This window comes from Lolium rigidum, chromosome 6, assembly GCF_022539505.1.
Source record: "Lolium rigidum isolate FL_2022 chromosome 6, APGP_CSIRO_Lrig_0.1, whole genome shotgun sequence".
In the NCBI taxonomy this organism is placed as follows: Eukaryota; Viridiplantae; Streptophyta; class Magnoliopsida; order Poales; family Poaceae; genus Lolium; species Lolium rigidum.
The window spans coordinates 122,802,043-122,829,318 of NC_061513.1; the positions used below are offsets into that span (position 1 = coordinate 122,802,043).

The window sequence follows — 27,276 nt, forward strand, 5'->3', positions numbered from 1 at the left end:
AGAAGTGCAAGATGGTGATGTTTTGGCTCCTGGGTGCATATGCTTCCTTTAGTTTAAACTGCGATTTTGATACATTTTGAAACGTCAAAAAAATTTAAATGAAAAATTCATGTGTACATCTTCGCATGCTAAGTGCGTCCAAAGTCTTTTCATGAAAAATTAACTTGTAGTTTGAGCTGTTTAAGAAAGACAAAATTTAGTGCTGAAAATTCGGCTTTTTGTGAGACTTATTTTGTCTTTTTTAGATCGATCACAAAAAATAACGTTTTTTCGCGAAACTGCACGAACGTACATACATTGTCGAGATGTACGTGCGAAATTTTTTGTTAATTCTTTTTAACAATTAGAAATATGTTTTTTAGGTGGGGGGAGCATATGCACCCAAGAACCGAATTGAATTTCCGTGCAAGATGCAACCTGAGGTGCTATCATCCTTCAGAGTTCTAATAGAAGGTGAAAATACCGTAGAGATGGGGCCAAGCAACACGTAACTCTTTATTTTCAAATACTCGAAATTCATCCTTGAAAATGTCTAAAACTTTTGAAACAAATTCTAGAGGTAGCAAATAATGTATACTACAAACCTGGAAAATCTCAATACAAACTACTTTGTATTCTAGGCTACACAAAAATGATAAAATCTGGCAATTTTTTTATTTTAACTACTTTGCACGTCTATAGTATCATTGGCTATCTCTAGAATTTTGTTTCAGATTTTTTTGAAACTTTAAAATATGAATTCTGAATAATAAATATGTTTCAGATCATTGGCAAATCCATTTCAAGTTTCCCAGACCTAAGTGAATAATACACTATGCTTTCACTTTTTTTTGCAAGCTACACGTTGTCATATTTTTGGATGAAAAAACTTTGTAGGTGCACAAGATACAAACCCATGTCTATGAAAATATTTCTCATTAAAAAAAAAACTTAAAAGTACAGTAAGCGAGAACAGGGTCTTGTAAATCACAGTTCCCTTACTCAATGTTCACGCTATCTGAACCTCACTGTGATGATCATCCTTGAAAAAATCATGGTCAGTTGAGACAAATAACAAAAACCTCCCAAGAATACCTATCCAGTCTAATCAATAGAATGCTTCTATAATTTGTCGCTTCCCAGTCTATACAAATGGAAGGCACTCTAACGAATCAATGTGCTACACATGACGCTTAACCAATGGCGAGTACTGAAATTGCCAACCTCCAGCAGCAGATAGAGTACCAATCTACTGAACTCTTCGAACTGCAGTAGCAACAGGTGGGCACAACTCTATTTACTTGTAGTATCCCCGATGTTTCTTCTGAGAGCAGCACGTATTTCATAGACCTGGAGAATCCACGTCTTCTGTTCGGACAAAGCAGCCTTTTGCATTTGAAAGTTGACTGAGCAGTTGAATTAGTCTTCAACCTGTGTGTTGAAAACGAAACTGGGGAACGTGGATGTAGTGTCCCTGGTAAAGCCAAAAAAAAAAACACTTTATGTTAGCCATTCACACTATGACAATAGATCATTAACAGGGATACGTGGACATATAACATTAGCATGCATGGATGAAGCTTTAGTCAGTGGTGACATTTCATGCTGCTGCCTTCTAGGCTTCTAGCACCATACTGCTATTTTTCTTTTTGAGGGAAAGAAAGTACTGGTTTGTGCAAAGACAAAAAAAATTGTTAAGCACAAGCATATCGATCTAGGATTCTAGTACTGGTTCTAGTTGACGAAATTTGTTAAGCACAAGCATATCCATACTTGAGGTAAGGCAGTGTCATCTTCTTTATAACAGATGGATGCTGCAACACAAAAGCCCTCCACTCCTGTTTGCTTATCCTGTTGTCCTTGTCAGTATCAGCATCCTCAAATGTCTAGACAAGAATACAACATACATAACTCAGTCAGAACTACCAAGCATGGAGTATTACTGAGTTTGCAACTCCAAACATAATAGACTGAGGTGAGAGTACTATTGACATCGATGATACCTTGTCTAGTATTGCTTCCACAATCTCGTCAGACAGCTCAACCTGTGACTCCATTAAAGTAGCAACAACCATTTGCTTTACCTGTGGGGAAACAGAGATCTGGAGTTTTAATTACCAACTTGGAGCATGCCACATAACAAGCCTGACTTTATTTTGTCATTCATTATTATATTCAAGACTTCCATTGCAGGGAACAGTTAAATATGCATTGTGATTTCGTATCGAGGTTTCGTGTTAGTAATCACCAGTTCCCCACTCTATTTCTATAAAAAAAAAAACAGGCAACTACATGAATTGCTAAGCCGTAACTTGCTTTCTGGGAGAAGATAAATAACAAAGGTAATTATAATCAAAAGCGCCAACAAAGTTCATGACCCATCGTGAGGCTCATTTTGACATTTCAGGAGAATTCCACTATGCTAACATCTCATGTTGAGGTTTATGTTGAAATCCAAAGTGTAGCTTCATTTATAAAGCGGGGCGAATGCTTGTTCGAGGCCAATGAAGCCAAGCAACTGAAGAATATGCATGCAGAAATCATGGCGCATCGGTTGAACTCTCAAAGCATGAGGAGCAACCGAGCTCAGATAGGGCTGGCAGTGGCAATGCAGAAAATCTTGAGTACCAAATGTTAGCACAACAATAAAAATCACAGAAAAGACAAACCAATGAAACATACCTCTTCACGCTCAATGAAACCTGTTTGCCTCAAATCATACAATCTGAATGAAACTAGAAAAAACAACAAATCAACAATTGAAGATATAACTTATAAAGTGCAAAACTCTTGATTATCCCCAGTTTTAGCGTGCTTACAATTAATTTTATCTTCCATTGGAGTATTTGGATGAAACACGCTTATTGAGTGGATAAACTCTTCGAATTCAATAACGGCATTTTTCTTTTCGTCAAAAAGATCAAAAACCTACATAGAGAAGAAAATAGATACTCAAACCACTCAGTAATAACAGGATTGAATACAGTTGTGCGGACATTGAATGGTAATTTCAGACCATATGCACTGGAGTTCCTTACTTCCTATTAGGATTGTTCAGAGCAAATAATACAAAACACTTAGAAAGTTTCGTCATACAGTATTTTCCCTATTTCATCTCATCAAGTTCCACGTTTGTTCAAGAAAGTTAGACCTAATCCAACAAAATTCCACAACACAAGCTCCCTAGCTTCGAGCTTTTAAATAGTACTCCCTCCATCTAAAAATAGTCATCTCAACTTTTTCTAGATACAGATGTATCTATAACTAAGATGTGTATGTATCTAGACAAAACTAAGACACCTATTTTTAGACGGAGGTAGTATTTGATACAAACACAGTTAAAAGAATGACAATAAAGCAATAATCTTTTTCAAGTAGGACTAGTTGGTCTTACTTTTAGATACAGGACAAAAGAACTACTGAATTAGACTTCCATAGGCAAAAGGTTCTAAGAATATTTAAATGACATGAGTGGGAGAGCAACTTTTGCACTTACCCTATCTAAGAAAAGATTCTTCCCTGATGGTGTCATGAACAATGCTAACTGCAGCTCCTCCTAAAAATGTAAAATAGTCTTAGCAATTAGGGACCAACAAAAGGTTAAAGGGAACGTTTCTTACACTGATTACATCTATTGACTTCCTTTACCTGGAAAACATCTGCCTATTGCCTAATAGAGCATTATAAAATTTCAGATTAATCACAAGTCAACAACTTTAACGGAAGTCCGTCCATGCCCGACAAAATCCTGCTACACTTTAGCTTTCAGGTTGTCTATAAGAACATTAGGGTCATTTTCACCTGAGCATTAGGGTCATTTTCACCTGAGCATTTGCTGTTATCAAGCATAGTAATAAGTAGTGAACTAGTGAGTAAACTACCAAGTCCTTCTAAATATATTTATTTATAGTCCATAAAGGAAGCTAGTAGTCTTGATCATATAGTACTAGTTCTTTTTGAGGGACTGACCATAATACTAACCTGAAAGTCCTACCTGACACAGGACTTTTATTTTTGCAAAACAAATTAGAGAACCATTTTCCCAGATTTCATGTTTGATCTTCCCCAATCGTCAAACAGTTCTGGAGCTGCCATCCATGACAGCATGACAATTTGAGAAAGACAAGCTCGCCTGATCGAGCAGCATTGTTCATACGGATGGATAGGATAAACTGGACCGGTAGGCTAAAAAGAAAAGAGGATTTGCATATGCAAACCTTATGGATGAGTCCGTCGTTGATGATGGAGCAGCTGATTTTCTTGTACAGCTCGTACAGCGCTTCCACCTCGTTCACCGAGACTCCCAAATTCACCACAAAAAACCACAACCACCTCAGGCCACAGATACAGAGATACAGGAGGACACGCAACCGAACAAATTATTAGCCGTACTTACAGCAGCGGGACTCGTGGGCGAGGTCGGCGAGCTCGCGGAAGGTGAGGCGGCCGCTGGTTCGGGCACGCTGGCGCGCGTGGGCGCCGACGAAGGACAGCATCGGCGGCGGGCGCTGGTGGAAGCAGCGCGCGGCCGCGAGCGCGACCGCGTCCACCACGGCGAGCAGCGGGAACAATGCCATGCACGCGAGCTCCCCCAGCGTCAGCGAGCTTCTCGACTCCTGCCGCATCGATCCGCGAACAAGGACCCGGGTCAGACTAGGAGGATTGGCCGCAGTCAGATCAAAGGCGGCGGTGAGGATGAGGCGGCGGAGGAGCTATTACGAAAGCGTCGGAGGAGCCGGAGGAGTCCATGCGCGGAGCAGCTGGCAGCGAACCATCGATCGACGGGGCGTCTTCTTCCTCGCCGGGGGCGGTCGCCGGGGCAGGTGGCCGAGGTCGTCACGTATCTGCGCGCGGCCGTCGGTGTGTTTGAGGGGAATTGGGAGATCCGTGTGTCCGCCCAATTGTTCTGGCCCAAGTTTAGCCATCTGCGTGGCCGAGTTGGATTTGTGCCGTCCAGTGGGTCCCCAATCATTGAGCGATCCACCGCGGCAGCACGTCCTCCCTGTCAAGTGATAGCTACTCGGATTTCGGCATTTTTCACTGTCGCTTTTTAAGATAAAAAGCTCGAAAAGATCCGACTTTATAAATTAAATAAAGGAAAAAAACGTTTTTACTATATGCATGTTTCATATGTCATCAAATTTTTATATGGCTGATCGTGCTTGCCGCACGAAAAAAGGAAAAAAAAACAACTTAGCCAACGAGCAGAGAGAAAAATAAAAAGATGAAGTGCAGCTTTTAGCATCAAGACCCTCGTCCCGCTCTGTAATTTAACCGGAGAAGAACCGAAGTCTATGAATGAAGATCACTACCAGGACTCACACCATTTTCAACTACCAGGAGGCCAAGACGCAACATCACTCATTTTCACCTCCGAAGAAAGCACTATGTCTTCTCACCCCGACTCGAACGGTGCTCCACCTGTCAAAGAGGTAGAGAAGCTCCCTCTAAGCATGCATAGACATTGAGAGGCAATTGGGGAAGACTCCGAGCACCACCACCTCACTATGCAGCCACCCACGAACACCACTGGTGCCACAACACTGACCACAACGCAAAAGACCCAAGTTGTCGGTAGATGACACCTATGAAGGGGCGGTGAAAAATCGTGCCAAGGTATGCCCGAACAACACAGCTTGATCACCAGGAGGGTGCTGCTACCGGAGAGGGGAGAACTTCCCCTCTCACCCAGTCTCGAGGGCGTCAACCTATCGGCAAGCAGGTAACTCCGGGGGAGCAAAGCGGTTGGCCAACCACAACACATCACCAAAGAGAAAGCAACTTCTACCAACTACTAACAAACTGCCGCCGACCTCGTCTACTGACCTTGCAATCTCAAGGTGACACCTCTAAGGAGTAGATGACGCAGGGGCGTTGCCACCGTCCAAGCCGAAGCTTTTGGATTTTCACCCCGAAAAAAGCATGTCAGGGATGGGAGATTATACCTCGAAATCGCCTTGAAGAAGGAGAATAGCGCATGCAACGTCATCAACATCGTCTTCACGAGATCTTCCACAGAATAATCTGGTGATGGAGCATTTCTTTAGTCCATATCTTCAGGTTCTCCGTTCTCTTCTTTGATCCTCATCATCTTAAGATCTTCAACGGGGTTTGGTTTGGGCTTCCTTGCAAATCTTGCAAGTATTATAGTTTGGCTTTCAGCTATCTTGCCAAATTGTGCCTCAACGGTCTTTGTCCTTTCCTGTAGAACTTGAACATCATTCTTGAGAGAAACGGATTGGTTAGATAAATTCCCTAACATGGTGCTATGATTCTCAATAAGTTTTGTAAGGGTATTATTATGTTCAGCTTGAACATGGATAAAACTTTTGAAAGTATTTTCTATAGAAACATTACCATTGCTTGCTCCACTATCATTAGTCTAGTTGTTATTTTGAACTCTTGAATTAGTATATTGCTTTTAAAAATTAATTCGAGACAAAGTTTTGACTCTTCAATGCATGTTTATAAGGATTTCTTGCTATGAAATCTACTTCCTCAGCATTAGAATTGGTGATGGCATTAAGTTGGGTATTTTACTTACCCTTCAAAATATTTATAAGTTCATCGGCCTTTGAAGGAAGCTCTTCATTATTACCTTCGGTGATTAAATTCACCTTTTTTGAGGCAGATCTTTCTACATGCCATTGGACATGGTTGCTTTGCATATCATCTAGGAGTCTTCTAGCAACTTCAACTTGCTTGCTCATGAATGTTCCTCCGCCTGCAGTATCAAGCATAGACTTTGACATTGGGTTAAGGGCATTATAAAATTAATGGACTATTAACCAATCATCCATTTCATGACTTGGAAAATTCATGATAGCTTCCTTCATCCTTTCCCATGCAAGCGCTAGTGTCTCACGGTCTTCTTGTCTAAATCATGTAATATTAGAGCGTAGCTGCATAGTCTTTGCTGAAGGGAAAAACTTAGTCATAAATATATTAGTGCATTCGTCCCATGAAGTAATAGTGTCTTTGGGCAAAGCTAGCAACCAGTCTTTTGATTTTCCTCTTAATGAAACATGAAACAAGCGTAATTTTACCGCATCGGGGTTGAGATCTGTCGTCGTGATGTAACAACAGATGCCATGGGATGGCTTAAGTTGGGACCGAATGTGCGCTAGAGGATCCAGGAAAGGGTTTTGTTAATAGGGAAAGTGGAAAAAGATTCTGGTATGTATTGATGAACTTGGCCGATGGCTAAAGGTTGAAGATGTACAGTACAGGACCTCTCCTATATTCTACTCAGTTGATCTCCCTCGCAGGGGTGTGCCCCCTCTCCTTATATAGGGGAGAGGGTGGCTTACAGGGGAAGAAACTCTAATGGAATCTTTGATGAGTTAAGCTACTTTATAAAGCTTCTTTGGCCCCGCTGACATCGCTTATGTCTTTAATCAGGGACTGATGACCTCGTCCGGTATCTTTTACGTCACCTTCTGCTTTGGCGCCAGGGCTTCGATTAAAGCTGAAGTGCTTCGCTCATCTTGTCCTTTGGTCCTTGGTGGAATCTTTGACTGGAGTGCCGACATGCTACAGTTGTGCCTATGCCGGTTCTCCGGTATCTTTACATTAGAGCTCCGACATCTTTGCCTTTGTATCACAAACTCTTATGTTCACCGCATTCCGGCATACCCCTCCTTGTATACCGGTTCACACTAACTTAGCACAATTCTCACTCAACATTGAGCATCTGGACTAATCTTTAATCCGGTACCTAAAATACTCTATTATGGCACATTTGCCATGTTCTTGGCCTACCGGGGGCCATCCCCCCGACAAGATCTTTAATGTGCATCATATCGCATAACTCAGTAAATGTATTCAAGTGCATACCTGAATCTTCAGCGGCTGAGCCTCCGAATTTATTCTGTTGAACCAAGCTTAAAAGGTTATGCTTAATTTTATAGTTTTCTGATGCAATAGCATGCCGAGTTATAGGTGCACGAATAAAATGTATCATTGGGGATAGCATATTCCCCAAGCTTCTTTTGTGCCATGGTTTTTTCTTTTTGGTATTTTTACTTATGATGATAAAAGAAACAAGTAACTATTTTTTTTGGGTTTTCAAATAGATGACAAAAAGGAAATCTAATAACAGTAAATAAAACTTAAAACAAAAATGAAACTAACTAACAAGGTCTCTAGTAACCTTACCAGAATATTGAAATTGCTTCCTCGGCAATGGCGCAAGAAAAAGGGTTGATACCTTCGATCCGGATTATGAATTGTATCATGATAAGCTTTTTCCCTAGAAGACCTAGGTGTAATCGAACATTGGGAAGCACTGCTAAAATGGTGTAAAGAAAACGTCTAGAACACTTTGCTAGTAGATTTGATTTTATGTTTACCGGACCTATCTTATTTACTTTGATTGGGTTGTGTTCAATAGATGGAAATAGGCATGGGCTAAGGATTCTCCTGCAGCTATGCATACATATAGAAATAAAGTGCAGATGTGTAGTAAATAAAATAGTGATAAGAGATTTGTGATTAGCATGTTCGTAAATACTCTTGCCCCTAAAGTCAGAGGTGACAAGAGTCTCTTGGTCCAACCATTGTTCCCACAGCCGCGAGTAACAATAATTATTAAGTAAATGAATACAGGCCAATCATTAAGCAAGATGATTGTGTTGTTGATCCCGAGTGAATCACTAAACATGTACTGCTACTTTCCCCTTTTTGTCACTGAAATTTCAAGGTAGCACACCGTTCTCCCCGCATCCCACCTCTTCCCTTGATCGATCTGATAGACATGCGTACCTGTAGATAATCGAATCGAGGCAAAGAGACAAGGATACAAGAATGCAAAGCTCCTATTCAATTCTTACACATATTTATGAGATTATATGCATATAAACGATGCGAGGATTCACCCCAACCCGCAGCCCGTGAGGACTACTCACACATAATATCAAGATCAAAGATAGAAATCATTGTTGCAAATACTTGAACTGAAATCATAATATTCTTACAACGATCGCCAATTCTCAAGGAGATCTCTATTACAACGGTGATGGCTATGGCTATGTAGGAGATGGGAGATGAAATGGATGAACTATGGTGTGGATCTCCTTCGGTGTGGTCTAAATGAATCTGATGGATGGCGGCTCTATTTGGCGATGAATGACTCTCTTTTTGGCATCGGATCCTTCACAGAACTTATACGGTTTGACCTCGAGAAGGTTGTGGCACCCCGTACGGACGGACGGTACATGTGAGCCTCGCCCGTACCGATGTACGCTAAACTCTCTGGAACCGCCTTTTGACATCTGGACAACTTTGTTGTACTTGTGACGTGATTTTCTTCAGTTATTGCAGGTCCATTTGCTATTATGACGTGATTTCCTGCAAAAACATTCAAAGATAAAAGAGATTGCACATATTTGCAATAATTAGTCATTAGTAACACATTTAAGGGAAACTTAGTCAATTTCTTGACATAACTAAAGGATTAAACGCGAGAAAAAATTGTATATTTCACAGCCATCAATCTCAAGTCGCTAACTAGTAGCGGCTCCTAGCAGGACGTGCTAGCTCCCAAGTGACGTAAAGTCATAGCGACTAACCTTTTAATGCGACTTATGTATAAGTCCTTTTTCCCTCAAGATATATCTTGTAAAGTTGTAGGCAAGTTATCGTCATCCTTTAATAGCTCAACTCTCTTTTTAATAGTCGATCTCCTCGGTTAACACTTAACTGATTCGTGCATGGCCATGTTTTTTGATTTATATCATCCGAGAGGGCCCAAAGAATATCTCTCCAAGTGGAGAGACAAAATCCCATGTTGGTTATCCATGTCGATCACACAGCTTGTTTCTCAGTCGACCCGAACTCTACCTTTTAAACTACCTTCTTACAGAACATCGTTTGGTAGAACCTAAGTCAGCCGATCTGCAACTCGGATCATGCAATAACCTCAAGTCTAACGATTACATTGATTGAGACATGCAAATGACAACTTGCTCGTTGCATCTCACTGTGGGTCACTGTGACTCGCTAAACACTTTAGCCAAGTCCGTGTAAGTCGGATAAGGATTACTATGTCCATGACAAGTGGAAGCGAGTCATCAGCCGACCTGCACATTAGTCTAAATCATGTGTCCAACACAACCTCAATGACTAAGGACATTTTTGTATGAACAACATAAACATATGGTTCCACAACCAAATCACGTGCTCAACGATACATGTAAAATTTCATAAAGGAACAACTTTACTTTATGAATACATTAGAAAATACATCATCCATGATTGCCTCTAGGGAATATTTCCAACCGCATGAACCTCAATGTAGTGTTTATCATCGACGTCATCAACGATTATTAGTTGTTCATGTGGAGATCATCTAATAAAGTAATCATCTAAGTGGAAATATGCTATAATGCTCTATAATGCTCTATGCATGTGAACTATGTTGAGATTTAGATGGGTGGTGAACTATATGTCAAGGCCTCTTTATGTAAACTTTGTTGAGATTTTTAAATTGTGGTTTACTGTCAATTTCAATAGCAACGACCTAACTTTTTTATTCATGATAATTAAGGTAGTGGCGTGGATTACTAACATACACACCACCATGCCATAGGTACAGGGCGACACCAGTGGCATGTCAATTCCACGCCACTAAGGGTGATTTTGCCACACCACTGCAAGGCTTTTATCTATTAGTGTATGATAAATTATTTTTTTATTTTCTAGATGAAGGTTAATTCGCTTCTCTAGTATCAGGAGCATACCACAAGTGAAAAGGTGAATAGTAAAATGAGCATGATTAGTCCATGCGACATAGGTGACCCTCTCCCACAACCCTCTTGCGACCCTCTCCCCCGACCCTTTGAAACCCTAGGATTCCCGCAACCGGCACCCTTTCCTAGCGCCTCCTCCCTCCTCACCGCCACAAAGAGGCTCCGCTAGGAAAAGCCCGATTGGGGATGGTGGGGGGGCATCTCCTCCGGGCGGCGACCCCTTGAAGACGGCGGGGACATGCCTCCTCGCCCGAATCCGGCGGCACAGAGCGGGAAGGTTCACAACGTCTTGCGGCTCGACGGTGACGAGGTGAGGGACACGACCCTTGTTCTAGGATGGTGTATTTGCTGTTGTGGACATCAGCGTCGGGCTTGTTTGTAGGCCTGGGTGGGCCTGTTCGGTCGAGTCCTCGACGGTAGTGGAGGGGCGGCGCCTGCCAGCCTCCTGGCACCATGGTGGTGTTGGTGATCGGCTAGGAGGCGGTGTGCTAGACCTCCACCATCCAGCCCGTTCGATGGTGGTGGTGGAACAACGGTCTCATGTGGCCTTGGTGAAGCCGGTGGTGGCCAAACCCCTCTTCTTCATCGGTGTTCCTCGCTTCTTGGTTGTGGTGACTCAACCCGACCACTTTTAGCCTCGTTCCCCTTCTCCAGTCTAGCCCCGGCAAATCGGTGTCATGGTGTTTGGATGGGGTGAAAACCCTGCTCGGCGGCAACCGATACTGGCCATGGCGATGCCTACGGGGGCGTGTTCATGGCCCTCATTGTGATGTCCCTCCCCTCGGACGCCAAGGGAACCCAAGGTTCGGTTCTCCGGACTAGACGGCGGTAGCGCCACGGTGTTGTTATCTTTTTGAAGACGTTGTCTTGGCCATCTTGAGGGAGGCCCCGATGCATCATTTGGAGTTTGGGGGAGATGTGTTGTGCTGCCGGCGTTAGCCATTGCCCGAGGCTTGGGCTTTCGGAGCACTATGTACGACATGGTGGGCGCATCTTGGTCGGCCTCTTTCTCGAGTCCGTTGGGACCCTACCTTCTTCTCGCCGTCTCTTCTAAGCGCATGGGGAGGTACGTTAGTCTTAGTGACCTTGGAGTGGAGGTCAGGCTTTGGTGGTGTCTTGTTTGGTTCGTGATGTGGCCCAGAAACCATGTGCTCCTTCTCCTCGCTATTTCTGCTTGGATGTTGGGCAAAGCGGGCCGTTTATCATCGAGTCTGTAAAGGGTGTGTTGTTTGCTCTTCGGCAATGTACCATGGTGTTGGTACGGAGTGGTAGGCTTCTTGGTGTTGCATCGTGGTGCGTGTGGAGTTGTAGCCTTCTCTGCATTGTATCGGCCGTCTTGGCATTTCTTCTATATGATTGATACACCTTTCAGGGTGTACCCTTGAAAAAAGAATAGTAAAATAAACGATGATTTGTGACTTTATTCTCAAACTTATAAAGGTGTGAGGCAGGATGACCAATTGTCTCCACCGACTATTGTTGCACTTCCTCCGTCTGGGTATATAAGGAAGACGTTTAATCATTTTCTTTGGTTCACCTACTTTAGTTTATATCGAATTTATTTTGAGTACGCAGGTTCATTCACTTTAGTTTGTATCTAGTGTATTTTAAAAATATCTAAAACATCTTATATTGGTGCACGAAGGGAATATAACTTGGTGTATATTCGTACTGGTGACGAAAATGCAAAAGAAGTCTCATATCCATCCCTCGCTCCTTTTAACAGACGTCTGCTACGAACAACAGTTTTATAAAAGGCGAGGTGTTTTCTTTTTTGCTTTTGTACATTTCATTTTTATCTGGAATGTATGAGTGCAACTGTGACACGCAAACAAGAGGTTTTACCCTTGAAATATATATGGCCATTCCCACTGACAAACATGATATCCAGCGGGGACAGGCAAATAACTATCACTTTGAGCTTCCGAAATGGAGAACTTATTATAAATGCGACAAGCAAATAACGAAAAACAATAAAGAAAAACGCAGCGGAGACACAAGATTAAACGTGGAAAACTCATTCCAACACAGAAGGGGAAAACCACGGACGCTAGTCAACAAATACTTCACTATATCAAGAAGTGTTTACAAACGCTGGTGATTATATTATTATCTTATAAACTCTAGCCAACAGCTAAGATGTATAGATAGGCGGTGGCATGGATCCGTACAACAGGACTGACCTTATAATCTTATAATCTGATATACCGGTGATGGGCCTACCACAGGGTATCTTATAATCTGATATACCGGCGGCGGGCCTCGGCGACGGACGTCGCTCCGCTCATCAGAAATTAACCTCCCTTTAGAATGAATTTGGATCACAATACAACAGGACTGACCTTTAATCTCAAGTTCTTAACAGTTTCTATGGATATATAGATCACACAAGCTGATAATCTAGATTTTCTTTCTTTATACGTATATGGCTAGGACACAAAAACAGATCTCAATTATTTGTCCTGTATTCAGAGAAGAGTATTAAAAGCTAGCCAATATAGCTAATATCACTTTTAAATGGGAATGTGGAGGCAATGAGGATACAGAAATACAGGAGAAGGTGGCATCTGAGGAGAATATATACAGTACATGAGAGATTAAGAAGCAAGCATGCTTCCCTCCTACAGGAAGCATTGCAACTTCTTTACACTGTTTCACACACCAGGTTCGTCATCATCAGAAGATTACGCAGTAGCAGCTGCAGCTTCCTCTGCCACTTGGGATGCCTGCTGCAGAGTGCAAATGAGGTTGCGATCCCCGTACACGTTGTCCACACGACCTGGCAATAGTAGAACAGAGATTATTAGCTTGCATCTTAAAAATAACAATGTAAGTAACGCGAAGTATTCGGAGCTATCAGTACATGTTGTTGGCCAGAACTTGGCACCGCGGAGCCAGGCCGCAGGGAATGCGGCGTACTCCCTGGAGTATGGCTTAGTCCATGCGTCACTCATCAGGAGTTGGGGTGGGTGGGGAGCGCCCTGTGTAATAGAACAGGCAAACACATGTCAACTACCCTGTTCATGTGTATTGAGTTGCATGCACCCAGCCGGTTCAGCCAAAATCTCATGCTGTTGGAAAAATGTTTTAGTTATTTACTGAGACAATTTGGAGTAGATTACCTTCAGGACATTGTTGTTCGCATCTGCTACGCCATTTTCTACCTGTGCAATTTCTTCCCTGATGGAAATAAGGGCATCACAGAACCTGTCTAGTTCAGCCTACAAGACAAATGATGTCGCAGTAAGCTAATGCAAAAAATCATCGGTTGGTGCAAAGACAAGCAATATATTAAGTTGGGCATGCTCACCTTGCTTTCACTTTCAGTGGGTTCAATCATAAGTGTTCCTGGAACAGGCCATGACATGGTTGGTCCATGGAATCCATAGTCCATCAAGCGCTTCGCCACATCTTCAGGCTCAATACCAGCAGTTGCCTGTAAAAAATCCAAGATCTAGTCAGAGAACTGAAATGGATAAACGCAAGGTTCAAGTGCTAATGTAGTTCAGACAAGTACCTTGAACCCTCTTAAATCAATGATGAATTCATGGGCAACAGTTCCATTGACTCCACGGAAAAGAACTGGGTAGTGCTTCTGCAAAGTTCATCATAATGGAACAGTTAGAGAAGTAGTTTAATATAGATACAAATTGTGGCAAAGGGTATGTAAATGTGACCATGAGTAACGTCAAGTACCTCCAGACGCTTTGCCATGTAGTTTGCATTCAAGATCGCAATCTTTGAAGCATCAGTGAGTCCCTGAGACCCCATCATGGCTATGTATGTGTAGGAAATTGGAAGAATCAAAGCAGATCCCCATGGAGCAGCAGAAATGGAACCAAGAGGGTCGGTTTTCTCAGGGAGAGGAAAGCCACCAGTGGGGATCTAATGAATAACCGGATTAGTCTGATAATGTAGTTGCATTTGATTTCAAATGAAACAGCAGGTCAAGCAAAAAAACATGATTGATTCCTTTGTTTATAGTACTCGACATCAAAAGCATTGCTTGAGTAGTTAACACATCATCACCAAAAACTTGATATTTTAAAAACTTGCAAATTAAGAATACAAAGAGATGACTCAGTTCCTAATATCAAGCTCATCTGTTATTCAAATTCAACTATTGGACAATGGGTGTTATTTTGTTAGGACTGAAATCTGACAACTACAATTTTATTTAGAGTGATAGCATAAAACATTCAGGATACCTACCACTGGATGAGATGGTAAAAATGGTGCCAGGTGCTTCTTAACACCAATAGGACCCATGCCAGGACCACCTCCACCATGAGGAATGCAAAATGTCTTATGAAGGTTAAGATGGCAAACATCTGCTCCAATAAAACCAGGGCTTGTCAACCCAACCTGTAGAAACACATTTTTTGTATGTTAAAAAGGATTATATGGATCTTAGAAAATCAATATATAGTATGGGGTATCTGAAATTACCACGTCCCAATTTCTCAACTAGGTCTAGGTAAACTTGAAGAGATATTTTCTTACAGAAAACATATCTAAGCATGCATATACTTGGTCAAGTACAAATAAAACAGAATTCTTTTAAAATATGAAAACATGGAAAGTAGATTAAAAATATATAATACAGTTTGCAGTTTAAATTTTTTTGTAGAGTAAACTTCACCATTATGCTGGAAAGATATATTCAACAATCTGTGGACCGACATATAATGTTCCAATTTATATTAGTAGTATAAAACAGTTGGTGGAGCAAATGTATAAATAACAAGTAGGCGACATGGCAAGAACTAACCTGAGCATTCATGTTGGCCCCATCCATATAGACCTGCCCACCGTTCTCATGAATGATCCTGCATATCTCATCGATGCCTTCTTCATAGACTCCATGGGTTGAAGGATAAGTAACCTGAAGAACAAGGTGATCATGTAACATTTTGTTATTCCTAGCACAGGGAAAAACTAATACAAATATTTATAAAAAAGTTTCAACTCCAAGAACAGGTTCCAGACTAGTTACTATTAGTCACTTCCTTACAAAAGTTGCCCTTATTATTCAACCATATGTAACTTTAAAGTAAAATTACATAACATAAAACATTTGGACATGTTCATACATTATATGTTGATTAATAAATATATGACCAAGAATCATTAGAGGGAAAGCACAATGAAGCTGTTGTCTGATTTCCATCTTAACATATACGAGTCAATATTTCAGCAAATTGTGCGGCTAGATACTATAACATACATCAATTTGATTAATTATTCTATACCACCAAAATCTGAACCACCAAAAGAGGCAGTATAGATTCTTCCTACTTTTACTCTGACTAATGTTGGTACTAGATTAGAAGCTGCAATGAACATGACTGTGAAAGTCTCCTAATTTTGCTTCTTCGCATTTCATACAATGATAGCGATAATATTGATTAAGAGCGGTAGATTAAGATTTAGTAAGGAACTGTTGGGCTGCAAGAGTATAGCTGAGGTCAGAATCCATGATAAATACTCAACGGCCAGAGCGTAGAAACAGTACCATGAGAGCAGACAGGTTGTCCTTGTTTGCTTCAGCAGCTTTCTTCAACTCCGCAATGTTAATGTTACCTTTGGAGTCAGTTCCGACAGTAATAATCTTCATTCCACACATAGCAGCACTTGCAGGATTGGTGCCGTGTGCCGAGACAGGAATGATGCAGACATTTCGGTGGTGGTCTCCTCTTGCCTGCATTTTCGTCATATGGTTTGTAAACAAAGAATGCTCAACAAAGCAAGAGAAGTAGCACAGCATATTTATCAAGGCATACCCTGTGGTAGGCCCGAATAACCATCAGTCCAGCATACTCTCCTGAAGCACCAGCATTTGGTTGCAGAGAGAAGGAATCGAAACCGGTGATCGTGTTTAACAGATCGCCCAAGTTGTCAAACATTTCCTTCATAGAAAAATTTTGGTCATTTTTCTTATTATTGACAGTCTGCCATTGGAAACGAAATGAATGGTAATTGGTCCTTACATGATAGCCTGCAGCCTGATCAGTAGGGGCAAATGGGTGCATGTTGGCAAACTTGGGATCAGTGACAGGCATCATCTCGACGGTGGCATTGAGTTTCATGGTGCAAGAACCAAGAGGAATCATACTGTGGCACAGTGAGAGATCCTTGTTTTGCAGCTTGTGCAGGTAACGGAGAAGCTCGTGCTCTGTGTGGTACCTGCAAGGCGGCAAAATAATTTCAGCTTATTTTAATACATCTTGACAAATAATTTCAGCTTATTTTAATACAACCTGACAAATAATTTCAGCTTATTTTAATACATCCTGACAAAGATGCAAGCACCATACGTACATGCTAAAGATTGGGTGAGTTAGGTAGGGGCTGTCGCGCACAAGGCTGCTGGGAATGGAGCTTGAGACTTCAGGTGCAATGGATTCAGCTGTGAAGCCCACCTGAAAGTGTTTGTGATAGAACATCATCATTTAATGTTGCGACATAATTCCACATCAAGCACTCGGGTTTTGCAGTGATGGAAACGACTACTTACTGGTTTGCCACCAGAGAAGACCTTGAAGAGCTTGTCAACATCCTCCAAGGTGGTGGTCTCATCGAAGGCAACGGTGATCTGCAACATCAAAACTCAAAGTTAATGCTAAACGCACATACTAAGTCGGTTGTGCTGGAATAGTAGAAAACATGAGCAGAAAACGAACCGTGTTTGCGTCGACAACGCGAAGGTTCATCTCGTTTTTGCGAGCCTCCTCAGCAATAGCGTTGGCATCGGCGCAAGTGATCTTGACAGTGTCAAAGTAGGGCAGCTCCTGCACTGTGACTGTTCCGAGCTTCTTGAGCCCATGGGCGAAAGTACCAGCCAGGCCGTGGACACGGTCGGCGATAGCCTTGAGCCCAGCGGGGCCATGGTAGACAGCGTACATCGCCGCCATGTTGGCGAGCAAGGCCTATAAAATTGGAAAGTGCATCTTGTGATAAATGAGTAATTTTACGACAGATATGCTCGGCCACTACTACTTACTAACCCAGAGTACAGTACTATCAGAAACAATTAATAATTAACTAGTAGTGTGCTGTCGCTATCAGACAATTTTCTGGTGAGCGGGTGGAGGAGTGCGTACCTGCGCGGTGCAGATGTTGCTGGTGGCCTTGTCCCTGCGGATGTGCTGCTCCCTGGTCTGCATCGCCATGCGTAGCGCGGGCTTGCCGCTGGAGTCGACGCTGACTCCGATGATGCGTCCGGGCATGAGCCTCTTGTACTCCTGCGAGGTGGCGAGGAAGGCTGCGTGCGGGCCGCCGTATCCCATGGGCACGCCGAACCTCTGCGCGGAGCCTACGGCGATGTCGGCCCCGATCTCGCCCGGCGGGCGCAGCGTGGTGAGCGCGAGCAGGTCGGTGGCCATGACGACCTTGACGCCGTGCTTGTGCGCGTCCTTGACGAACTCGGCGTAGTCGAGCACCTCGCCCTCGGTGCCCGGGTACTGCACGAGGACGCCGCAGACGTCGCCGCTGCTGTAGTCGAAGTCCTTGGCGTCGGAGACGACGACGTTGAGGTCGAAGCCGGAGGCGCGCGTCTTGCAGATGTCGATGGTCTGCGGGTGGCAGTTGGAGGCGATGAGGAAGGTCTTCTTCTTGGACTTGAGGATGCCGTTGCACATGGCCATGGCCTCGGCGGCGGCGGTGGCCTCGTCGAGGAGCGAGGCGTTGGACATGGGCAGGCCGGTGAGGTCGGCGACCATGGTCTGGTAGTTGAGCAGCGACTCGAGCCGGCCCTGCGCGATCTCCGCCTGGTACGGCGTGTACTGCGTGTACCAGGCCGGGTTCTCCATGAGGTTGCGCAGGATGACGGCCGGGATGTGCGTGTTGTAGTAGCCCATCCCGATGAAGGACTTGTAGACCTTGTTCATGGAGGCCAGGTGCGCCATGTGGTCGAGCATCTGGGACTCGGTGAAGCCCGCGTCGAACTTGCCCGTGAACTGCATCGGCGGCGCGCGGATGGCGGCGGGGACGGTGGCGTCGATGAGGGAGTCGAGGGTGTTGAAGCCGCAGGCGGAGGCCATGACGGCCTGCTCGGCGGGCGTGGCGGAGTTGTGCCTCCGCGGGAAGGTGTCGCTGGGCTGCAGCGCCGACACGGAGACCGGGCGGGACGGCGTGTGCTGGTGGTGCGCGCGGCGGGGGCGCGGCCCGGGCGCCGCCGGCTTGGGGACTAGGGTGGAGATGCCGCGGGACGGGGAGGGGGAGGTGGTGGTTGAGGAGGCCGCGAGGAGGCGGCGCAGCAGCGCGCGGTTGGCGAGGCGGCGTGCGCGCTCCATCGGATTGGGATTGGGAAGAGAAGCGGGAAGTGGCGGGGGTAGGAGGAGGCGGCCTCCGCTCCTGACGAGAAGAGCGGATGTGGGCGTGGATCAGGGGGAGTGATTTGGTTGGCTGTTATATACCGGCGGGCGCATTGAGAGAAGGAAAGGAAAGGGGGGCTCCGTCTGTGTGAGTGGAGTGAGGTGGAGAGCACGGCACGAGAGGGAGGTTAGGGAATGACGTGGGCGCTGACACTGCTCATCGGCAACGGGAGGCGGTGAGGAGGATGGCGTTTGGATGGACCAGGAGCCGAGCTGCGGCCGGTATAAGAGGTCTAGCCACAGAATCGAGCAAGTTGAGACGTGGGCGGGGGAGGTATCGGGGAGGAAGAAGACGATCGAACGCGGAGGTGAGGGAGGGCTGCGGGCACGACGCGCGTCTGACCTGCGCCGCTACCAGCTGCCCGGACCTTATCGCTTTCCTTGCCCCAATCCGCCACTCCGGCCGCAGAAATTTCTGTGGTTGGGGCGGAGGAGATCTCTGCCCGCCGGACCGGATTTTTTGCGGCGTCCGTTACGCCCGGTGGGGGAGCCCCGGCCAGAGCATGGCACGGAGAGCTGACAAACTGGTGCGGCGCTGGCGACGGCGACGGCGACGGCGACGCCACCGGGATGTATGTATGTGTATGCTAGATCCAGTCCAGGACGCTAGGACGGAACACGTGGGGATGCCGCGCGCACGGGCGGAGCCGCGTAGCAGTACGAAGCTTTTCGCTCGGAGGTTCACCGGGGCAATCCGAACGTCAGTGAACCGGCGAGGGTTTGGTGGATCGAGGTGGACCAGACCGGGACGTTCGCTTCGTCGGGATCACCTACCGCGGGAGAATCTCTGGGAGCCCGTGAGGTGGGAGGCCGCACGTCGTTGTTCCACCAACCTCCGACTATTAACACTTGCTTAAACCTGCCCATATTTTAGAGCAACTTTTTCGATCTTTGCTGGATTTGATTGGGCAGAGCTGCAGGTGGGAACTTTTTATATTTGACACCAGCTGCATGTCGAAGTTTACCAGACTATATGTAGTATACGGCTAACCATATACATGAAAATGACAACAGCCACAACAACAAACAAAAGTTCACAAAAAAAAATCTGATTCTAGAATTAAACTTCAACCACATTTCACCATTTTCTTGGGCCCCTGGCTCTCCATGTTAAACTTCAACTAGATAAGCGCTAAGCTTAAAATTCTGCCTTTAGGAAACCTAAGGTTTGATCCTTGGTGGCCTAGGTACCAGTGTTCTTCGTTAAGGAGTGGTTTCATCTTGTGAAAGGAGGACATTGTATTGTAACTTTAATTTTGGCAATACCTTCGGTTAACGATTGTACGTGTAAAACATTTGATTAAAAAATGATGGAGTGGTTTGATAGAGAATATGAAAATAAAAATATCCCAAAAGGTCATATTCCCAAGCATGATTGCTACCAAAATGAAGGGGAATGGTTTGACACAAAATATAATAATGAAAAATATCATTAAAAAGACATACTTGTCGGGAATGATTTCTGCCAAATGCTTGGCACTTGCAATTGCTCAAAAGTTTTGTTATGGAGCACTTCCGTATTTCTCTCAACTACAAATTTCCCAATATGTGAGGGACGCCATGGCCTTATGGTTTTGTGTGGAGTCGTGTCACATGTTATACCAACAACTTTTGATCGTTTGCGCGTGTACTTGTTGGAGATCATGTATTCCAAGCCAATAGTTAATCATGTCCACCTCCTCAAGGTGATGCGACAATTTACGAAAATTGTGTGGCTTAGTAAAACCCTGGGAAAAATATTGAAGTGGTCATCTTGTTTTAACAACTACTTATAGATCTTTATCAAGTAAATACATGCTCATGTTCAAACTAGAGATATACAAGTCCTTATTGTAAATGAGATTGTCATCTCATGTACTCATTTTAAATAGGCCTTATATGGTCAAGTAATGATAAACCCTAACCTGTTAATCTTATGTCCTCACCCTTAATCACCATTCTTTGTATAACATCATTGTGATCAACCATAATAGCAACCCTATGCAGTAACTCACTTTATATGTTCATGCTCAACTAAAACTTACAAATACTAGAGGATTATGAACCATCTTGTTTAGCAACCAACTATTACTTAGGAAATCAAATCAAAAGGCATAGTAAACCCTAGAAGCCAATAAACCTTGTTTGAAATACTCCTTGTTCATTAATAAACATGTTCTTCAAAATTTATTATTTTGAAGTAAATGTCAAGTAACCATGTCTTCCAAGACTTTAAGCTAAACCATTGTTCTTTAAATGTTAAGATTATGCCAACTAATATTCATGGTGTGTTATTATGATTGTTATGCTTTCTATACAACTGATAAGATATACCAAGTTAACATAACCTTAATAAGAACCTTGTTCGTGAAACCACTCTAAAAGTGCAACACACCCTAAAGAAATCGTTACAACTCACCAATCTTAATTCATCGGGGTTAGGTTACACTTAGAGCGATTACATCTCATATTTGTGCATAATAGCTTCTTTTTAGTTCTTTAAACATTTTTCCTACCAGACGATGATACTATTTCAGAATTTGGAGTTATATCACCTCGAAGCTTTTGACTGCATAATCTTGTAGTTAAGAAAGGAAAGTTCATCACTTGCTCATGCCATTTGATTATTTTTATCAAATTAACAACAAAGTACTATTCGTATCAATCTTGCATTGAAAAGCGAAGTATTACTTTTACAACTATGAATATGACTATGTGGTGGGCGATGGAACCATGATTTGTTTTGATGGTAGAGGTTCCACTGCAACTAGATTTATATTCCCCTAGGATTAACAACAAATGTCTTCTAGTGTTTCTAGTGTCGTACATTACGCGTTAACCATAAGATCTTTAATGGGATGGAGAAGTCGGTTGTACCTTTTTCCTCTCGCATACTGATGGCAACATCTCCGTGTGTACCAACTCGTTGGGACTCCAAGTGCAGAGTGTTGTAGCAAGTGTATTTTCCCCACAAGGATGACTCGAGGGTTTATATCGAACTCTTGAGTAATTGGCACATAACCTTTCCTTGTTCCTCTTCAAGAAACCTACAAAACAAAGTATTTGCCTTGTGTCCCCAACTCCACCGTGTGGTTGTGAAGCAAATTTGGACCGCGTTGGGTCCTCGCGAATAGCCCGTACATTTTGCGTCAGGTCCCTGGGCTGGGGTGCAGACCCATTTTTCGTCCACGCGGACGCAAATGATCGCTTTGCGTCTGTTTGATCGGGCCGTTGGAGATGTCCTTACAAAACATATAGTATGTGAGATAGTGATAACCCCCAAGTGCAGGGGACCATCGTAGTATAATTCGATAAGTATTTAAGTGACGAACCCATGAGGATCTGAAGGTAAACTATCTATTCTCTAAAGCCCTATAACCCACTTATATGGCCTTCTATGTAAACCTAGGATCTATAATGTGTTTGTGTGTGTGAAGGAGTTTTTTACTATAAATATAAGTGCTAGAAATAAAATGCAAATAAAACTAATGTAAGATAACTAAAGTGATGTGAAGTGGAGTAAGATGAAGTAATTCAAGGGAGTAATTGTTCAAGAAAATTGCTACTTCATTTGAGTGGTTGTCACAATTAGTGAAGCTCAGTATAGTATTTTTAGTGTTTCTTCTAGATAGGGGCCATAGATTGGTGAAGCCATAAAAATGAGCAAATACCCCACTAATGATTGATCTCAGGAACAAAAAAGAGAATTATTAAGACATAAATTTCAACCACCGCTTTAAGTTTAAAGGTCCCCATAGTTATCCCCCATTGATTAACCATGAATTAATACAACATGAATCTAAGAATTCGGACATGGTTTATGTCAAGCTCCAGCCGTGCCTACTCATATCATCATGCAACAGTGACAACCTCATGCATCCCCCAACATAAGTGTGCACTCATATATTAGTACAAAAGATCATCATAGAAGATAACAAATACTTATATGCAACCATCACAAACTATCTCACAATTGCCATGAATAAGTCACTACTCAAACAAAGACATGGAGACACAAATACCATGGGAAACTGATACTTTGAAATACACATCATGTTTTCCAGGAGATTACAAAGGGGTAGATGAAGATGGTGTTGATGATGTTGATGTTTACTACACCGGAGGGGGTGGAGTCCACCGGAGGCGATTACGGCAGCGTTCCCACCTCCGATCGCTGCCGGCGGTGGCCTGCTGACTCTCTGTTTATGTGTTTTTTATCTCCACCACTATAGCCTCGACAAAATCCTGGGGGCGTATGTATAGGGTTTTTTAGGTCAAACAAAGTCCGTGAGCGCGAGATTGAGGTGAATCAGATGGACGAGGGCGAAAAAAACATGGTGGAGCGCCCATAGGGGGAGGGCATGCCACATGCCCTATTTCCCAGCCTATTGACCTCCTTGTGTCCCACTTTAGATCATTTTGTTTGTCTCGAAATTTCCGAAGTGTGGCCCCTTACCTCGGCCTTTTTAGAGTCTCGTAGCTCCTGGAAAGTCAAAAATACTAATAGAATGTGTTTTTTTGCCGAACAGAGTTAGAAACAGAGGAGAAGGAATTGTTTAGAGAATCATCTAAAACAATATAAAATATGCAAATATAACATTATATAAGATGCAAATATGTGGTAATGTGTGGCAATAAACTACAAATTTCATGTATGCATTTTACATGCATCAACACCCCCAAGCTTAAGCTATGCTCGTCCTCGAGCATAAAGGTGATAAAACTAATGTGGACTTTGGAGTTTATTGCATTACTTTTAAAAATAATTTGACAAGAACTTTGCTCTATGCATGCATAATAAATTTAACATGGCGGTTATTTGATACATATCTTCATCAACATATAGCAAAGTGTTACTAAATATCCACTATGTTGGTGTGCTGCTATCTATGCATGGTGTAAAAGAGATAATATATGGCAAAACTACTTGGACATGATTAATTGATAGTAGCAGTAAGCAAAATTCTCACATCGTGTTTGATTGAATCATGAGCAATGTTTTTGAGACCTTTAATTCCTTCAATTGTTGACTAGTAATTCATCATGCTTGCATTGCAAACCAAATAATGGGAGGGTGTCATATCCTTCCAGTCCTTTAACATTTAAATACTCATAGAAGACTCATACATAAGTAAGTAGGTAGTATCTTTAGTTGATCAAATGATAGAGTGGAAGTGGGATATGTGTTCGCTTCTTAGCTTTAACACCTTATGGGTGGCTGGGGTGCCCCTTTGGAATATATTGGCATTTTTTTGATTTGCCTTTGGGCACTTCTTAGCTTTAAACCTTTCTTTGGTGTCATCATACTGGCCGACTCATTGGGTTAAATCTCTTCTTCTTTTATTTGTTTGCATTTTTTTTCTTCTTATATTTTAATGGTTCATTGGTTCAAAGTCTAGCAAGAGGCAGGTTGGTCAACTAAAGATACTATCAACCAACTTACATATGCTTCAACGATGGGGTTCACCATTTCAGAGACTGGACTGTCGCACAAACATCAACCTTCATATTTTAAAGACACATAGGAATATAATTATTCCTCGTTTAATATGTGCCAAGTACGCAATAACAAGCATAATGGGATGCATATACTTTTATTCAAAACTACTATCTCTCAATCAATTATAAGTAATGTTCCTCAATAATATCTCATTTGCATCAAATATAGCTAGGAGAACACAAAGATAGTAAACATCTAATATCACTTCTCCAAGTATTGATGAAACTATGCACAAGTACTTGATATGGTTAAAGTGCACACATAAATACAACAAATGTGTCATACCCCCCCCCCCCCTTTTAACAATTCTCACATAAGCATGCAAATTATTTTCATTAAGATATTTAATAATAGGATAATTTAGTTCAATAGATCTTTAATAAGCATGCAAGGCATTTTTCATGATGATCTTATTTATCTCAAAGGAAAACTAGACATAAACTAATAAAGGACGCTCAAACCTTTTGCGATCATTCTATGTTGCTCAAAAAATAAGATTTAGGGGTGTGCAAACCGAGACTTTTGATGCGCGTGGTTGACGTATTGTCTTTTCGTTCGACACGCGTCCGTTGGGAACCCCAAGAGGAAGGTGTGATGCGCACAGCGGCAAGTTTCCCTCAGTAAGAAACCAAGGTTTAATCGGACCAGTAGGAGTCAAGAAGCACGTTGAAGGTTGATGGCGGCGAGATGTAGTGCGGCGCAACACCGGGGATTCCGGCGCCAACGTGGAACCTGCACAACACAACCAAAGTACTTTGCCCCAACGAAACAAGTGAGGTTGTCAATCTCACCGGCTTGCCGTAACAAAGGATTAACTGTATTGTGTGAAAGATGATTGTTTGCAAGAGAAAACAAGTAAAACAAGTATTGCAGTAGATTGTATTTCAGTAAAGAGAATTGGACCGGGGTCCACAGTTCACTAGAGGTGTCTCTCCCATAAGACGAACAGACATGTTGGGTGAACAAATTACGAGTTGGGCAATTGACAAATAAAGAGAGCATGACAATGCACATACATATCATGATGAGTATAGTGAGATTTAATTGGGCATTACGACAAAGTACATAGACCGCCATCCAACCGCATCTATGCCTAAAAAGTCCACCTTCGAGTTATCATCCGAACCCCTCCGGTATTAAGTTGCAAGCAACGAGACAATTGCATTAAGTATGGTGCGTAATGTAATCAACAACTACATCCTTAGACATAGCGCCAATGTTTTATCCCTAGTGGCAACAGCACAACACAACCTTAGAACTTTCTGTCACTGTCCCCGGTGTCAATGCAGGCATGAACCCACTATCGAGCATAAGTACTCCCTCTTGGAGTTACAAGCATCTACTTGGCCAGAGCATCTACTAGTAACGGAGAGCATGCAAGATCATAAACAACACATAAGCATAACTTTGATAATCAACATAACAAGTATTCTCTATTCATCGGATCCCAACAAACGCAACATATAGAATTACAGATAGATGATCTTGATCATGTTAGGCAGCTCACAAGATCCGACAATGATAGCACAATGGGGAGAAGACAACCATCTAGCTACTGCTATGGACCCATAGTCCAGGGGTAGACTACTCACACATCACACCGGAGGCGACCATGGCGGCGTAGAATCCTCCGGGAGATGATTCCCCTCTCCGGCAGGGTGCCGGAGGCGATCTCCTGGATCCCCCGAGATGGGATCGGCGGCGACGGCGTCTCGGAAGGTTTTCCGTATCGTGGCTCTCGGTACCGGGGGTTTCGTCACGGAGGCTTTAAGTAGGCGGAAGGGCAAGTCAAGAGGCGGCACGGGGGCCCACACCATAGGCCGCGCGGCCAGGGGTGGGGCCGCGCCGCCCTAGGGTTTGGCCACCCCGTGGCCCCTCTTCGTCTCGTCTTCGGACTTCCGGAAGCTTCGTGGAAAAATAGGCCCCCGGGCTTTGATTTCGTCCAATTCCGAGAATATTTCCTTACTAGGATTTCTGAAACCAAAAACAGCAGTAAAACAACGAATCGGCACTTCGGCATCTTGTTAATAGGTTAGTTCCGAAAATGTACGAATATGACATAAAGTGTGCATAAAACATGTAGATAACATCAATAATGTGGCATGGAACATAAGAAATTATCGATACGTCGGAGACGTATCAGCATCCCCAAGCTTAGTTCTGCTCGTCCCGAGCGGGTAAAACGATAACACGGATAATTTCTGGAGTGACATGCCATCATAATCTTGATCATACTATTTGTAAAGCATATGTAGTGAATGCAGCGATCAAAACAATGTGTATGACATGAGTAAACAAGTGAATCATAAAGCAAAGACTTTTCATGAATAGCACTTCAAGACAAGCATCAATAAGTCTTGCATAAGAGTTAACTCATAAAGCAATAATTCAAAGTAAAGGTATTGAAGCAACACAAAAGAAGATTAAGTTTCAGCGGTTGCTTTCAACTTGTAACATGTATATCTCATGGATATTGTCAACATAGAGTAATATAATAAGTGCAATAAGCAAGTATGTAGGAATCAATGCACAGTTCACACAAGTGTTTGCTTCTTGAGGTGGATAGAAATAGGTGAACCGACTCAACATTGAAAGTAAAAGAATGGTCCTCATAGAGGAAAAGCATCGATTGCTATATTTGTGCTAGAGCTTTGATTTTGAAAACATGAAACAATTTTGTCAACGGTAGTAATAA

At 43.1% G+C, this 27,276-nt stretch overlaps 2 protein-coding genes across 2 annotated transcripts; both read right to left on the minus strand.

Moving 5' to 3' along the window:
* Positions 1–1,045: 1,045 nt before the first annotated feature.
* LOC124665043 (calcineurin B-like protein 10) lies at positions 1,046–4,864 on the minus strand. Its single transcript, XM_047202437.1, has 9 exons — positions 4,699–4,864; positions 4,376–4,595; positions 4,197–4,279; positions 3,476–3,535; positions 2,799–2,907; positions 2,662–2,714; positions 1,983–2,063; positions 1,753–1,865; positions 1,046–1,453 (listed from the first exon to the last, which is right to left on the minus strand). The coding sequence occupies exons 1-9, from the start codon at positions 4,726–4,728 to the stop codon at positions 1,399–1,401; spliced, it is 804 nt and encodes a 267-aa protein (XP_047058393.1). The 5' UTR covers positions 4,729–4,864; the 3' UTR covers positions 1,046–1,398.
* Positions 4,865–13,172: 8,308 nt separating this feature from the next.
* On the minus strand, positions 13,173–19,077 carry LOC124667198 (glycine dehydrogenase (decarboxylating), mitochondrial-like). The gene is made up of 15 exons (XM_047204511.1): positions 17,831–19,077; positions 17,411–17,656; positions 17,245–17,322; positions 17,049–17,149; positions 16,718–16,913; positions 16,511–16,636; positions 16,243–16,428; positions 15,499–15,612; positions 14,940–15,092; positions 14,424–14,612; positions 14,245–14,322; positions 14,038–14,163; positions 13,850–13,948; positions 13,591–13,708; positions 13,173–13,506 (listed from the first exon to the last, which is right to left on the minus strand). Exons 1-15 carry the CDS (start codon positions 19,019–19,021, stop codon positions 13,412–13,414), a joined length of 3,096 nt encoding a protein of 1,031 aa, XP_047060467.1. The 5' UTR covers positions 19,022–19,077; the 3' UTR covers positions 13,173–13,411.
* Positions 19,078–27,276: the final 8,199 nt, after the last annotated feature.